This window comes from Ixodes scapularis, unplaced genomic scaffold (genome assembly GCF_016920785.2).
Source record: "Ixodes scapularis isolate PalLabHiFi unplaced genomic scaffold, ASM1692078v2 PGA_scaffold11__112_contigs__length_91849675, whole genome shotgun sequence".
Classification (NCBI taxonomy): Eukaryota; Metazoa; Arthropoda; class Arachnida; order Ixodida; family Ixodidae; genus Ixodes; species Ixodes scapularis.
In genome coordinates, this window is record NW_024609837.1 from 60544802 (window position 1) to 60560117 (window position 15316).

The 15316-nt window shown below is 46.4% G+C and overlaps 1 protein-coding gene across 1 annotated transcript in view; it reads left to right on the plus strand.

Annotated features, from left to right (window-relative positions):
• The window catches only part of LOC8037463 (fibrillin-2), a 190786-nt gene that overhangs the window by 22955 nt on the left and 152515 nt on the right, over positions 1–15316 (plus strand). The window contains 1 exon segment of the mRNA XM_042288940.1: positions 12611–12696. Within this exon segment, the coding sequence (XP_042144874.1) occupies positions 12611–12696 (86 nt within the window).

A 15316-nucleotide genomic window follows, 5' to 3' on the forward strand; every position in this document is an offset into this window, starting at 1 on the left:
TTTGTAGCATATAAAAAACTCGGACATCGTTATCAAGATAGACTTAAACAGTGGATCAATATGAAGTCTTATGCGTCACGCGTTGTGTCAAAAAAACACACACACACTTTTGTTTTCTGACTCGGATTACGTTTTGTGGTTTTTGTAGTGAGAACTGTGTTTCTTAATTAATACGTTTTTTGAACATATACTAAACTCATCACCCGTGGCAATATTTTGTAAAGTTTGGATTGATTGTTATTCTAGGGCTTAGAGTAATTGCTAAAGCAATTAATCATCTAAGTACCCAAAGACCCATTAAAGGGTCCGCAGTTTATTATATTTTACATGACAGTTATTTTAGTGAGAAAAGGCAGCAAAAATACACAAATATCAGCGCTGAATTTTTTAACAAATACAACATTCTGATACCTCTAAGGTGTATGAAAGACCATACCTTTAAAGAGACACTGAACTCATATTTTGAAGTGTCTGGATCGGACACGTGTGTCACAAAATAAAGTTTCCGTAAACCATATATCTTTAGCTCTATAATTACGCTGTGAACACATCTTGATTTAGACAAGAAACCGAAATTAAAGCCTATATCGAGAAATTCAGTCAAATATAGATGTTAGTTTCGGTTTCGCTCCTGAATTAAAACGAGCCTCCCGGGGTAAGTATTCCGCTAAACACCCTTTTTGTCTTCAGGATAAAGAGGTGGGCCTAACATCCTAGATTCCTCGTCTAAGCAGTAATAATTTGTGTCACTCAGCGAAGTCAGCAAACCAGACATGCTCAGCAACTGGTATACCCCCCCCCCCCCCCCCCCCCCCCCCAGCACGCATCTCCGACCCTCACTATAACCGCCATCTTGGAAAACGAGTAGCGCCACCTATAGACAGTTGGGGCCCTAAACTCGTCGAGCACAAAGCTGGAGCCGAAAGTTCGCGGAACGCGCCGATTGTACGTCAGCGAAAAAAGCGCGAAGTCATTGTCATGGCGTTCGTCGCCTTTGTGAGCTCTGCTATCTCCGGCTAAACCAAGCGGATTGGTTTCGTAGGTGAAAGCCGATGCACAAAGACGACGAGCGACGTGACGATGCACTTTTGAAAAGCAGCTTGGTTGGCCCAATCGGATCGACAGTGTTGTCTGCGGTCGAACTTAATGTGAGACGGAGTACAGAATGTAAGTTCGTACGAAGTTCGGTTGTCGTTGTCAACGTCCGTTGTGGAGACATCATGAAAAGCGAAACGGTAATTTTATGTACGTGAAATGTTGGAGGGTGAACTAACTCAAAGGAAAAAAACGCGCGAAAAAGCAATCATAGCCACACACACACAAAAAAAGAGAAGATATTTATGTTGCAGCTTTTGAACAACTGTGACGCGGTGCCTAGAGACTAAATAGCGTAGAAAAACAAAACATAAAAATAGCGACTGTAAGTGATTTTGTGATGTGAAATCTGACTATAGTTGAGACTAGTGACTCTCTGCGCGAGAAAATCTAGACGAAACACTAGAAGGTGTTCGCTACATTGTGACGAAGCGTGAATCTTGACGCGCACTTCCATATTGTGTCAGCTGTTTACGGGATCGCCCTACACACTAGAGCGTTTTTACCGATTGAAATTAAAAGTGCACATCACGCATACAACATCCAGAACAGCATTCGTTTTAATAAATGGCAAGCACAAAACAAGCATCCGAACTACATATTTAATGGTAAAGCACTCCTGGGCCGGTTTTCTCGAAGCGATGGTAAACCCATTTTGGTAAACCACGGTGCCTAGGAGGGAAAAAGTACCTAGGGACTGTAATAAACGGCTGGATATAGAACAATAATTATTTTTGATTGGGCAATAAGATGCGCCATCTATCGGTGAAACAAGCCAGTCATTTTGTTTATCCTTTTTCCGCTGGTTGTTATCGATCTAGTATGGTATTTTAAGTCAAAATATAGTGATGTTGTACTTGAAGAACAATTTATTTGCTTCCGATGATACGAAGAAATTTCAGCTACTATGCTGGAGTTTGTCGACGAATATTCGAAAATGTAAGAAACATTTCCTTCAATATGTTTCGCCATAAACAACGCATAACTTTCCCCTGTTCCTTCCAGTCTGGCAACGTCGGTGCTGTAGTCTCGTTTTTGTTCCTTGCGACGCACGTTTTTGCGATTCCTGCAGATCTCAACTGTTTGCCCTCTCTTCCGTTTGCCCAACCGATCCACCGGTGTTGAGAAGCTAAGCTTCTCGTCACCGTAGAATTGCTGGCCACCGGGGATATGTAGAAACCTCGATGCTGTCGGCATACTGTCGGCGCACTGCGAACAAAAAAACAGTACAATGTCCCAGCTGTTCACCCGGAACGAAGACTTTATCGAGGATAACCCCCTTTTTCCGCGAAGTAATCGCTGCTCACGAGTTGGCGTGCATAGTGTAACAAATTAAACGTGTTAGTATAAATATATACCAACACTCGCTCGCAAAACATTTTTTTACTCACCATAAAAACACTTGCAAGGCTTATGTACCGTCATATGTCTTGGATCCCGGCCCGGACTGCTGAAGAGTGATGCGTTCGCGGAATGCTGCCGTCGGTTAGTTAGTAGTCCCTCTGAACTACCGCTTTGCTTGACGTGTTAATAGGTTGATGGTGCGTCATTAATATAACAGCCAGATCGAAAAGAATGTTCAGCAGAACCAAGCAGAACTATTAGCCCTCATTAACCGACGCCGCGGCCATTTTGCTTGAAGGTACTGCTTCTCCCTCGGCGCCCCTACTCTCCCAGTCACGTGACCTAGAATTCCCCCTTCTAGGGACAATAGTTAACTTTAACCCACGGTTTGCGTTCGAGAAAACGGGCCCTGATAACAATGCGAAGCACGTAGCGCTCACCGCATACGTTTCTCGGTAAAGATTAATGTTGTGCAAGCTGCCGCGGCGACGGCAGCTTGCGACGTTGGGAGTGACGTCACCATCCTTTCATATATAAATGAGTTCTGGTATAGCGCACTTACCTTTCTTTCGTCGATCATTTGGTATAGACCCTTTTGCTGTTTACAAACATTAACTTCCGATTGCGTCCTTAGCGACTTCCAGTCGCACCGTCTTGGCAAGCCTGTTGAGCTTGTTTATGTCACCAGTGTTTGAAAGCATAAATGCTACACGGACAACAAATTTGGAGATTTAACGAGGGCCTTCGGCAGTACAATATTACATCTTGGAGGAGGCAAATATTTAACAGATCTCGCACTCCGTCGTTTTTTGTTTGGCGTTCACCTGGAGAATTGGTGGTTAAACGTTTCATCTACATTTCAAGCAGCGGTGTTAAAGGGATACTTGAACAAAATTTCGGCGCTCATTTTGTGGTCTATATCTGTTCAAAAGAGCAGTATCACATCGAACATACAAATATCTTGTTAAAAAAGTCTCGAAAAGGAATTTTAAAACAAATTAAACGATTAGCAAAGAGCACCTGGTGGATGTCGCTAACGCCTCGTTTGTAATGCGCGTCTATACCCGTTTTCACCTCAAGAATCGTAGTAAAAAAAGAAAGTCCAGCTCATCGCGGAGCGTTACTAATTTCACCCTTTATGTCGAGAATTGATATATATGTAGGTGCATTTCAGATTGGATATATGTTATCTTATCAAGACGTACACGTTTCAAACGCCCAAAGCATCGCTTCTTCCTCCGACAACCAAATCTCGTAAGGACTTCTTCGCGCCGCGTATGAACAATGCGCGAAACTTCCTTTTTTCTTGAGGTGAAAACGAGTATAGGAACCTTGACAGCTAGTGACGTTGAGTGTCTCGCCTCCGGCCACGACGAGAGAAGAGGGGCAGGAGGAACTCCCCTCTTCCCGAGAATGCCTTTTGTGTGTCGCAGAAGTCGCTATTGTCCCCCTACAAGATTACAGAAGATTAACCCGTCACTCAAAAATCGTACAAAAGCAGCCGCTTCGGTAGCTGGAACGACTAGGCCATCCTCTCGACGTCAGCCTCGCCGTAGCTTTGCTCATCCTGAGACGACCTACGTCACGATTGCGTTGGATGCCACGTGGTCTCCGCTGGGCCTTCTCCGAGCGCTGGCGAGAGTGTGCCTTTTATAACGAAAAATAGAGCCACCAGGCTCGAAATACAAACGTGCGATTGTCATTTACGGGTGTTGTGGAGCATATTCAGCCTATTTTTGAACACGACGGCTATATTTCAAATTTCGTTGAAGTATCCCTTTAAAATGGCCTTTGTTCCTTATTTTTATGAACCGGAAGTTCTCTGGGACGTCAACGACCATGGCCGTACCAACCGAGGGGGGGGGGGGGGGGGGGGGAAGGGGTGCGCTTGCCCCCGTAGTTCTCAGAGTGGGGGGGGGGGGGGGGCAAGATATGTGTTTGCCCCCCCCCCCCCCCCAAAACAGCCGCCACTGGACAGGGCTAACAGCACCCAAGGGATACCAAGGGCACCGCCCCCCGGTCCTGGGGGAAGGGGGGGGGGGTTGGTTTGCCCCCCCCCCTCCCCCACTCAAAAACAAGTTGGCACGCCACTATCAACGACTTATGGCGTTTGCCATAAAAAGGGTCTATAGTGCAGTGGGCAATCGTTGCAGGTGATACCACAGCTTTGCTGTACAACTATCTTCACAGTATGGAGTAGAGCCCCACCTTTTTTACTTCGTAATTACGGAAAGCGATTGTCGAAATGGTCACAGCTACGGTGGTGAACGTTCAGACTGGTGTTGAAATTAGAACCGCCGGGGGTCCAGCTCACGATGTTGCAAGTGAAATGAAAGGGTATGCCTACTCAGCCGCTGATAAAGTATAATAAAAATAATCCAGAAAAGCAAAGATTTAAAAATCGTGAGTCATTCCACTCTGCGAAGGTGGATGGCCAGCGAAGCTGCGTAGCACACGACACAGACGTGACACATAATTTTGAACAAAGGTACGAAAAGATTTATTGCCTAGATCGGTGGTCATCGTGACGAAAGGATACGCACAAACATTTATTTGATGCGTTCTCCGCCCCTCGACGTTCGTTGTCGTGTCTGGTTTGCCGCATGCTCTTGGCGCTTTGCGCACGATCTTCATCGGTGGTGCTGGCCGCCCGCCGCCGCCGCTGACACTGTCGTTGCCGTTCCCCCCGTTGCTCTTCGTAGGCGCGTTGCTCTTCGGGAGTCCGGACTATACGCGGCTTCCCCGTTACGACGAGAGAAGTGAAAGAGACCTATTGGCTTCGTTACCCAAGCATCAAGGAGAATGCAGGGAATGGTGTTCCACGCGCCGCACGAGCCGGCGTCTGAAGCAGCTAGTAACTGTTCTAAAGCAAAAGCCTTAAACAAATGGCATCTTGCACGAGCGTTCAACGCTTTATTTTAGTCATTTACTTCGAATCGTTGATACGGGGAAGGTCTGCGCGTGCAGCGCTTGCAGTGGTGCGAATGCATAGTTTGATCACGCCCACGAAAAACCCACGGAACCCTAGCCATAAACAGCTTCACTGTAAAAGGGTAAAAAATACCCCCCATATGAAGTTTTCTAATTACAGCGATTGGTTCATGTTGTCCCGTGGTGATTCCCGGCCCTTCGAACGCACTAGCACTTTGTTGAGTCGCACTTCCAGCGACGCCGCGGCGGCACACGACCGAAGGTAAACAGTCAAGGTGGCGGAGTGCTCCCCGTGTTGTCCCCGCCGTCAGCGGGGTGTGACAGGGTGGTCGGACAACAAATCGGCCAACGCGGTTGCCGGGTGGCAGCAACATGTTGCCCGACTGTAGTTATTACCGCGATGTCACAGGGTCGCCGGCAACACGATTTCCTCGTGTTGCCGGATAGAGTTGTTCACCTGTTGCCTCAGTATGAGCCTTAAAAGGGTCATTAAACGATTTCCCTACTTCTTCCTCCTTAGCTTTAATCCTCAACTCAAATGCGAATTGTGAAATCACGTGGTCGTGACATTCCTTCGGCACCGGTGCAATGACTCCTAGCTTCCACCGTGCTTTTTGGCCACGAACGCAAATCCGAACATTAGTCGACGGATTTATTGTTGACGAGCGCATACGTCCGAGTGACGCAGTTCTCGTGTCCAATGCGTGAGCTGGGCTCTGCTGACGTCAGTTTGGCGCCGGTGACGCGCTTTTGGAACCGCGGATGTATCATAGTGAAATGGTGGAGAGCTTTCGAAGGCAAGAAGGTACAAAATAGTCCGCTATAATTTCAAATGTTCGTACCGAAAAGCTGGCTTTTGACTTTTTAGCCTCTTTCTTTTGGTCAACTAAACGATATGCGATCAGTAAAGTCCCAATTTAAAATCATTCATCCCATCCCAAAATTCGTGTCATGACCCCTTTAAGAGTGCTAGATCAACCCCCTTAGGAGGCTGGTCAGGGTGGACAAGATTATCTAAATTGTGATTTAAATCACACTGCTATTACTATGATGATTTCAAAGAAATCTTTCCGGCAAAAATAATTCCTAAAATACTTATTTTATTTATCGTTTATCTTTAAGTTAATGCTTTTTATTTGCATTTTTGTATTTAACTAAAAGAATAAGAAAAATATTTATAGCAGTCTGAACACGAAACAAAAACGGTGCTCATAGCCTCCTGCGAACAAATCAGAGCATTGAGCCTTTTTCTACCGTCCATTTAGTTCGTCAGTTACGTATTGTCCTATAGACCCGTTTCGAAATACCGCCCTCTGTTGGCAGTTGTGGAATCCCTGGACATGGGTGAACTAAAACCGCAGCGTCACGGCACACTTGACGCGTTTGGATGGAATAGAAGAAAAAACACACCCACAGAAAAAGGTGATGAGCGCAGTGACGTGTGGCACTTTCGATGCTGTTTGATTGGCTCTGTGGCTCCTAGGGTTGGCCGCGCTCCGAAGTTCGCTATCTTATAAGATGACTTGCACGTTCCACGATGTCAGTTGTTCCGCCATTGTGCAGTGGTTCCGACCTTCTATCGACCCACACATTGTTTACAAACAAGCCCGTGTTTGCCCACCAGGCGAGGGCACTGCGCGCACGCAGAAACCAGATTCGGCCTAGGTGAATCACCTGCGCATTCCCAGTGCCGACAGCAGCGCTACCACAGCGGCGTGACGTCAGAGAGTTGAGTTGGTCTATCTTTGTCTCACCCTACGATGGACTAAAGGCCAAAGCCACGGGCCTCCCCCCAGGTCCAATCACGTTCCACACTAAACTATGAAATGATTAGCGTTGATTAGGGATGGACGAATAATGCTCTTAACCCAGAAGCACTGCATCAGTTCAATAGCTTAGATCCTGCAAGAGCCTCTATGTCGTGGCATTCTTTGCAGTGTAAAAGTGTCGAGTGACTCAGTGCTATTCGTTTTGAACCACTGTCCGCCCATCCCAATCAGTGATCCGAGACGCGGGCACCGATACGCGTATCAAAGCGAAATACAGCACAATTTCTAAGTGGCTCGTGATTGGTCCTGGTGGTCCGCAGCTTCGGCCTTTAGTCCATCGTAGGACGAGACGAAGTATAATCATCAGGCACGCAAATTTTGAAAGGGGTCTATTGCAAACGAATCAGAACCCGAAAAAATATAAAAAAATATTTCGGGTTCTGATGGTCAAATGCTGATGGTCAAATCGAGGAAAAATACGGTGTGGCGGCTTTAATAGTTTAAGCTTGAGGAGTGGGTTATTATGATAGATGTTATGGACGAAGGTTAGCCTAGAAAGTTTTCTTCTGATAGAGAGGAGTGGCAATCACGGCAATATGCGGACCGCCATCACAAAAATAATCACAGCGAAAAAAAAAAATAATAAGAAGAACGGATCTGTCTAAGAACGCGTTCTGCTCAGGGCTACTGAGAATTACAATTGGTTCACGCAATGTGAATGATCATATCGCTTTTTTTTTTCCAGTTTGTCTTTAACAACGCGTTATCTGCTGCTTCTTTTTAGTGGGTCTCCATTATTGCCTCAGAGGTAGAGCTGCAAACAAACAGACGTGCAGGCACTTATTTTAATAAAACGTGTAAGGCCGGTCACCTAGCGGAAACGGCTCTATTCCGCAAGTTCTTTTCCTTCCGCCATACCAACGCCAAATAAGTATGGAAACCTTCAAACAAGCATTTGATCGATAGAGATATCAATTCATGGCTCACCCCAAAACTAAGAATGCAAAGCAGGAGCAAAAAACTGAAAGCCGTTTACCACTCCCTGTAACGCCGAATTGGAGCGCAGCTCTTGAGGAGGAGGAGGGGAGGGTACTGAGGGCCACGTGTTTTCGGGGGGGGGGGGGGGGGCACGTGACCTCGGGAGGGGGTCACGTGACCCCAGGTCACGTGACCCCCGGGTCACGTGACCGCGGGGAAATTTTTTCCGCTAGATTTTGCGGGGAAAGTTTTCCGCTAGATTTAGCGGGGAAATTTTTTCCGCTAGATTTAGCGGGGAAATTTTTTCCGCTAGATTTAGCGGGGAAATTTTCCCGCTAGATTTAGCGGGGAAATTTTTTCCGCTAGATTTAGCGGGGAAAGTTTTCCGCTAGATTTAGCGGGGAAATTTCCGCTACATTTAGCGGGGAAATTTTTTCCGCTAGGATTTAGCGGGGAAAGTTTTCCGCTAGATTTAGCGGGAAACTTTTTTCCGCTAGATTTGACGGGGAAATTTTCCCGCTAGATTTAGCGGGGAAATTTTTGCGCTAGATTTAGCGGGGAAATTTTTTCCGCTAGATGTAGCGGGGAAAGTTTTCCGCTAGATTTAGCGGGAAAATTTTTTCCGCTAGATTTGACGGGGAAATTTTTCCGCTAGATTTAGCGGGGAAATTTTTTCCGCTAGATTTAGCGGGGAAATTTTTTCCGCTAGATTTAGCGGGAAATTTACCCATAATGCACCGCGCGGTTACGCCGACGGCGACGGCGACGGCGACGCCGCTCAAGCCGGGAACGGGCCCCTAAGAGCTGCGCTCTAAAAATATAAAAAAATATTCACTAACCCCCAAAAAATATTCTAGTATGACGGGGTTTATATTGTCACGGATGGAAAAGAGCTCGACAAAAGTAAACTCAAAAAAGGGTTTGATCGGCGAACTTGTGCCAAACAAAAGAAAGGACGAGAGCGTCGAGGCAGCAGAAAAGCGGGCGGCGATTTGGCGGCGTAACAGCAAGCGAGAGCGGGACTGACTCGACAAGGTAGCGGGCAGCTCCCTATCAAGTTTGCGTCGGCCTCGCGAAAATTCGGCCCAGAAGGCTCGAGCATCGAGCGTTCGGGGCGAGAATGAACAGACACTTCCGAGACAAAAAAAAAAAAAAAAAAACTATAAAGAAAAACAAAAAAAAAACTTCGTTTCATCCTACGATGGACTCGAGGCCAAAGCCGCGGGCCGCCAGGTCCAATCACGTTCCATGCTAAACTATGACAAAAAAAAATTGAGGTTGTGGGGATATTTATACAGCGTGTAGCTGGTCAGCCATTACAGTTGCGACGAGTCACACGCTGTAGATGAGCAATTTAGCCAGTGCGCAGTACAACCGCTAGCCTGGGGTCTTTAACGTGCACCACGCAGTAGTGATACACGACCGCACGCCGGTACGATGCTCATCCATATCGAAACGGGCAGGGGTGGGCTCGAACCCAGGATCCCTGGGTTCTGCAGCGCGAGATTTCGCTCCACGCGCGTCGAGCTGGGTGGGCGCTTTAGCCCACTCGGCCACGGATTTTTTTTTTCTTTGTTCAGCGCGTATTTACATGCTTACACTAAAACCCACTATGCGATGCTTTCGGGCAGCTGTACATTTAAAATTATTTTATCTTGCACAAACTCTCCAACGCATCTGCCCACTCGGGCAGTGTCCGGCTGTACTCATATACACTCTTGAATTGTGTAATCACCTCAATGAAAAACAGGCGTGCAGATTTCGGGGGCTGTTCAGCATGCCTCACAGACAAACGAGATTTCCACAAGCTGAAGAGCGTTAAGAACCATAATCATGTCATATGGAACATCAGAGTAAGGCTCAACAGGAAGGAATCGTATTGTATACGACGTTATGCATAATTCCTTTTTTAAGGTTCTTTTCAAAACATCCCAGAGAAAAATGGCGTCCCAACAGTACAGGAAGGCAAGCTCAATCGTTTCGGGTTCCTTACACAGTGAGCAGTTGACTCCGCCAGGTACAATTAAACCCCTTTCTCCAAGCCACAGCTTCACAGGCAAGGTCTCGCTATGCAAGCGAAAGAAAAACGACTTTTCTGCTGGAGGTATGGCCATTTTCTTAACGCGAGCCAAGATGTCCTGTCCTGGTTTATCTTCGAAATACTTCCGATACAGCGGTACAGGAAGAAGGTTGTCAAGCAAGTCGCGATACAACTTTCTTCGGGTGACCGAAGCCAAGTATTAATAAGGATACCTTACACTTAAAACCTTAAAAGCTTCAATAACCTCTTTCTCGGCCACGGATCCCCCTAAACTGTGACACTCTTAGCATTGATTAGTTTTTGGCGAATAATGCTCCGAATTCAGAAACACTGCGCATTTTTATATTTCAATTTTTACCTTAGCTACTGCGATTGAAATTTTGAAAATTTTAACTACAAAGTGTTTGCACACGGATCGGCCAAGATAAATCATGGATTGCACGCGAGCGTTTCCTCGACGCTTCATTGTCGGTGTAAATACGCCGGCGTATTCGGCGATCCGACCGAGACAGATCTCGGCGCTCCAGCGTATTTCGGCGTGGCGTATCCGGAAGCGTACGGCGCAAGCCGGCCAATCAGCTAGCGAGTTGACAGCCGGAAGTGGAAGTTGCTCGAGGATTGGCTTGCCTAGCTTTGCGGCCGGCTTGACTCAGCCGCCGAAATGGGCGCTCGCTTGTCGCGTTCAACGGTTTATGGGCGAACTCTACAAAATCGTTATATCTCTTTCAAACGAGCGATGAACGAGTGAGAAGGAACGACAAAAACCATCTATGTGGCGGCGGGAGACATAAAAAAAAATATGATAAAGAAGGGTTTTGAGGAGAGATCGCGGCCGTCCTCGTGCCGGGACTTGTTAGCAACTTGGAGATTGCAAAGAACGTTTTTTGAGACAAGGGTTAACAAGTTAGGCTTTCGTTGCTGATTAACATGCAGTTATTTCCGTCCCCGTACGGAAGGTAATAATAAGGCAGCCGATTTACATTTTGCCTCGTTTCGCGAAAAGCGCGAGTCGGGCCACACCGCACCAAAGCCTGAGGAGACGCTGACGAAAAGCGCCGTGTGTGGTTCGGCGACCTTCCCCTCTCCTCTGCTGTAAAAACAAAATGCGCCAGTTAAAGGCCGTCATTACGCCCACTGAAACGCGCGTAAATTCGTCGAGAATACGCCCTATGTGGGTCAGCCTTTAGGCTGCATAAGGCCGCTTATCACCGGGGCGAAAAATGCTGAGTCACTGAGCTGTGGACGCATCCGCAGCGTCTGATACACGCACAGCAGAGCTACAGCGCATGCTCAGAAGGCGCTGCACAGCCCAGCAGAAAAAAAGATGGCAGCGCGCAGGAGGTGATTTTGGGGCGCTGAGAGCTAAAGTACCAGAATGGAAAATGCTGTGACGTCACCGAAAGTTGTGTATAGCCAACGCCACCTAGAATAATCAAAGCCCGCGAACGACCACCTCTTCCTCCAGGGAGCGAACGCCGAACGTCCTTCGACACGTTGATTGGACACCGAGTCTAGCCGAACGATGACGCAACCTTTGTGGCCAATCACTGTCTTGGCTCGATCCAACTGTGATGACGTCAGAATTCCAGTGCACAGGGTTTAATTATTCTAGGCGGTGTGGGTATAGCAACGGCGTGACTAACAACCCCTAGTTCGTTTGGATTATGACTTAAAAAGAAAGTTACTACACTTGTGGTCACTTCGAGAAACATTACGCATTATTCACGCTCTGCGCGAAGTAGTCCTTACAAGATTTGGCTGTCGCCGGGAAGAAATTAGCGTAACCTTTGGGTGTTGAGATGCGTATGCCTTGGTGAAATAACATAAAGCGAATCTAAGGTGCGCGTATACATATATCTCAAAGAACCATGAAACGTTTTTGTCAACTTCTTCCTCCTTAGCTGTATCACAGTAAAAATGCGGATGTATCACAGTGAAAATGCGGAGCGTTTTTGAAGGAAAATAGATACGATGTAGTGCGCCATATTTTTCTAATACCGTAGCGGAAAGCAGGTTTTTGACGTTCCACTTTCTTTCTTTTGGCCCACTAAGCGATATGCGATTAGTAAAATCCCAATCTAAAATATTTTATCCAAGTCCAAAAATGATTTTATGGCCCCTTTAATTACACACATTATATTACGCGATGAGCCGGGCTTTTTAATGCGAAAGCATTAACAGTCCCATGGAGCGAGCCGACGTCATCAGCTTTGAAGCCGCGCCAAATGGCACCTAGTTTCCCCGATCCCAAAGGAGCGCAGTAAAGCTGATGGATTTCGGCTTCAGTCCCGATGGCTGGCGCGCGTCAACGAGGTTCCCATTGGCCGCTGCTTGTTAGTTTCAACGACCGCCACCCTATGGCGCCGTTTTTAATCCCTTTATTTATTTATTTATTTTTGCAAGACTGTTTACGGGAATGCGGGCATAAATCTGTCATATATGTCTGTTGCAGGGTCAATGTATGTTTCCGGGGATCGATACCACAGTGCTGCGATGGCTGGACGAGGAGGTATGGGCGAGGAGGGCACTGCATCACGCGTGAGTACATTCCAGCCACTCTTCGAGCACAGCACCGTTCGCTTGGAACAGCGGTGCCAGCAGACGATTGACATATTGAATGCGAAATGGCCGACAAAAATAGAAATGTATGTTGTCCCAAGCGGACCTTCCGCTGTAAAACGAGCCTGAAAAATCGGTGCCTGCATATACGAAGCTCAAACTTTCACCGATTGTGCACCGAGTAGGTCTGTTTTACAGGGTTAAATTTCAAGGCGCAATCCTCTTTCTCGAAAGAGCGAGAACAAAAACAACTTTTCAAAGTCAAGGCTTGGGCGCGTTTGCAGACGACCGAGTTAGCGACGCTATTTACTTGTGGCGCCATCTTCCAATAGGCGCTGCGACCAGACAACCGAGCGCGTTTGTCTACTCGCTTCGCCAATCGGGAGATGGCGCCACAAGTGTATGGCGTTGATGAGTCGGTCGTCTGCAAACGCGTCTAATCTTGACTTTGGCAAGTTTTTTTGCTCTCACGTTTTACAGCAAAAGAACTGCGCCTTGAAATTTCATATGGTAAAACTGACCTGGTCGATGCCCATTAAATGGAAGTTTGAGTTTCCGCTATCTGCAGGCGCCGATTTTTCCGATTCGTTTTATTGCGGAAGGTCCGATGGGGACACCCTGTATAGAAGCTATGTCCACATTTTTTAACAGGGTACCACCTCCGCTAAAAAAAATAGGCAGTGTGCACGCACTGTCTATATGGCGGTCATGTGGCATAGGCCATACAAAAACCGTCTGCAGACCTGTTTAAAGCATACACATGCACAGTTGCGTATCTAGGACGTAGTACAGGGTGGCACCCGTCCCGGGCGCTCGTCACCTGTCCGGTGACGAGTGCCCGAGGAGGAAGCCATGATTGGACGAAGGGCACCGCGGGCCGAAAGCAACCTCTGACCGAGCTGCAGAGCGCTCTCCTCGTCACGAAATATTTAGCAAGTTGAAATTAATACTTTGGTATCTTGAGCTTCCATAATCTCGCTCTCGAGTTATAAAGAGGAGACAGTGAGTAAACTTACTTCGATGAAGTTGTACTAAAATTCGCTTCAGCGAAAACGGGACAAGTTATATTTTAGACAGTGCCCTGGTGTATTAACTTCTGTATTTGTTCTGTGACTAATCAAAAGGGGGTCAGGAAAATGTGGCGAACCTAAACGATAGTTCCCTAGCTACTAAAGTGTCAATAGCTTTATCTGAGCGTCTTCGCGATTTATCAAACTGTTAACATTCGCTGACTTACTTTTTCCTTATATGTAACTAAGTTGTTTAGAACCAATGCAGTTTTAAATGTCTACTTATTTTGCCGCAAAACATGGGCGTGAGGTGAGAATGTTTAACGGAAGCATATCTTGTTTGGCGTCTCCTTTCGTGTGTTCAGTACACTGCATAGCCAGTCCAATTTTGTAAACACGCGAGATTTAAAAAAAACAATCATCATCATCACTATTGACAAGGGTGCGAAAAACAAAAATTACTTATCGCAGGCGCCATCAACCCCTAGGTTTTGAACTTGGACAGAGCAGATGACGTTGGCGTACTCGCTTTTTTATACACACTTCGATCACTTTCGGCAACTGTCCAAGAGCGCTCTACCACTGTAGATATGCTTTGGAACGAATTCAAAACGACAGCTAAGGCGTGTGTCTCGTATTTTATTCCACAGTGAACTAAAAGAATAGTTAAGAAAATTTTTTGGACAACCAGAGAAAGCATCCATGTGAAGCGCAAAATAAATAGGCTTCGTAAAAGGGCAGAGAACACCAGAACTCCTCAAAATAAGAACAAATTGGCATACTCAACAGTGATCTTGGACAAAAAATCAATTCGGCTAAATACAAATTTTCAATATTACTCTTCAATCGTTTATCCAATCTTCACCCGCCAAATCCTGGAACTACGCCAGCCCCCCCCCCCCCCCCTCAAAAAAAAAAAAAAAAAAAAATCAATTCTAGAAACGTTTTTAGGCGACAAAGCAAATCTTTCAAAAGCCTTCAATTATCATTTCCTTTTAGGCTTTACAACAGATAATGGTAATGCGCCCTCATTCGCGTTCTATTCCCCAGTCGTGGCTGTGAATTACGTTGTAGTTACTGAACAGGGTGTTTTTATCGCTTCTACTCAACCTGAACACACACAAAAAAGAGCTGGGCCGGACGATATACCAAATAAATTTCTAAAAAGAAACTCCGAATGAGTAACAAAATATTTTGTTATAATACTTACATGCTCGCTTAAAGGGGCCCTGCAAGGTATTTTTTTACTTGTTTTTAATTTGCACCGAACCCGAGCGCACTGAACGTGGTAACTTAATGACACTTTTCTTTTCTCGAATTTCGTTTTATTTAAAAAGTTATAGGCAAATTAAAATTACAAAAACAAGCAAAAAATAACCTCCTTCATGACGTCCTTGGTTGCTTGAGTGGCCGTGAACTAAGTGAGCTCAGCGAGCGCTCAAAGACTGCCGCACTCCGTGTCGACGGCTCGAGAGGGCGCCACTAAAGCACGTTCTGGATAGGCTATATGAAGCGGGCAGCCAGGGCGGCTCACATTGCGTTTGCTGCGCGATTAAATACTAATTCGGCATGACGCTTCATTGGCCACA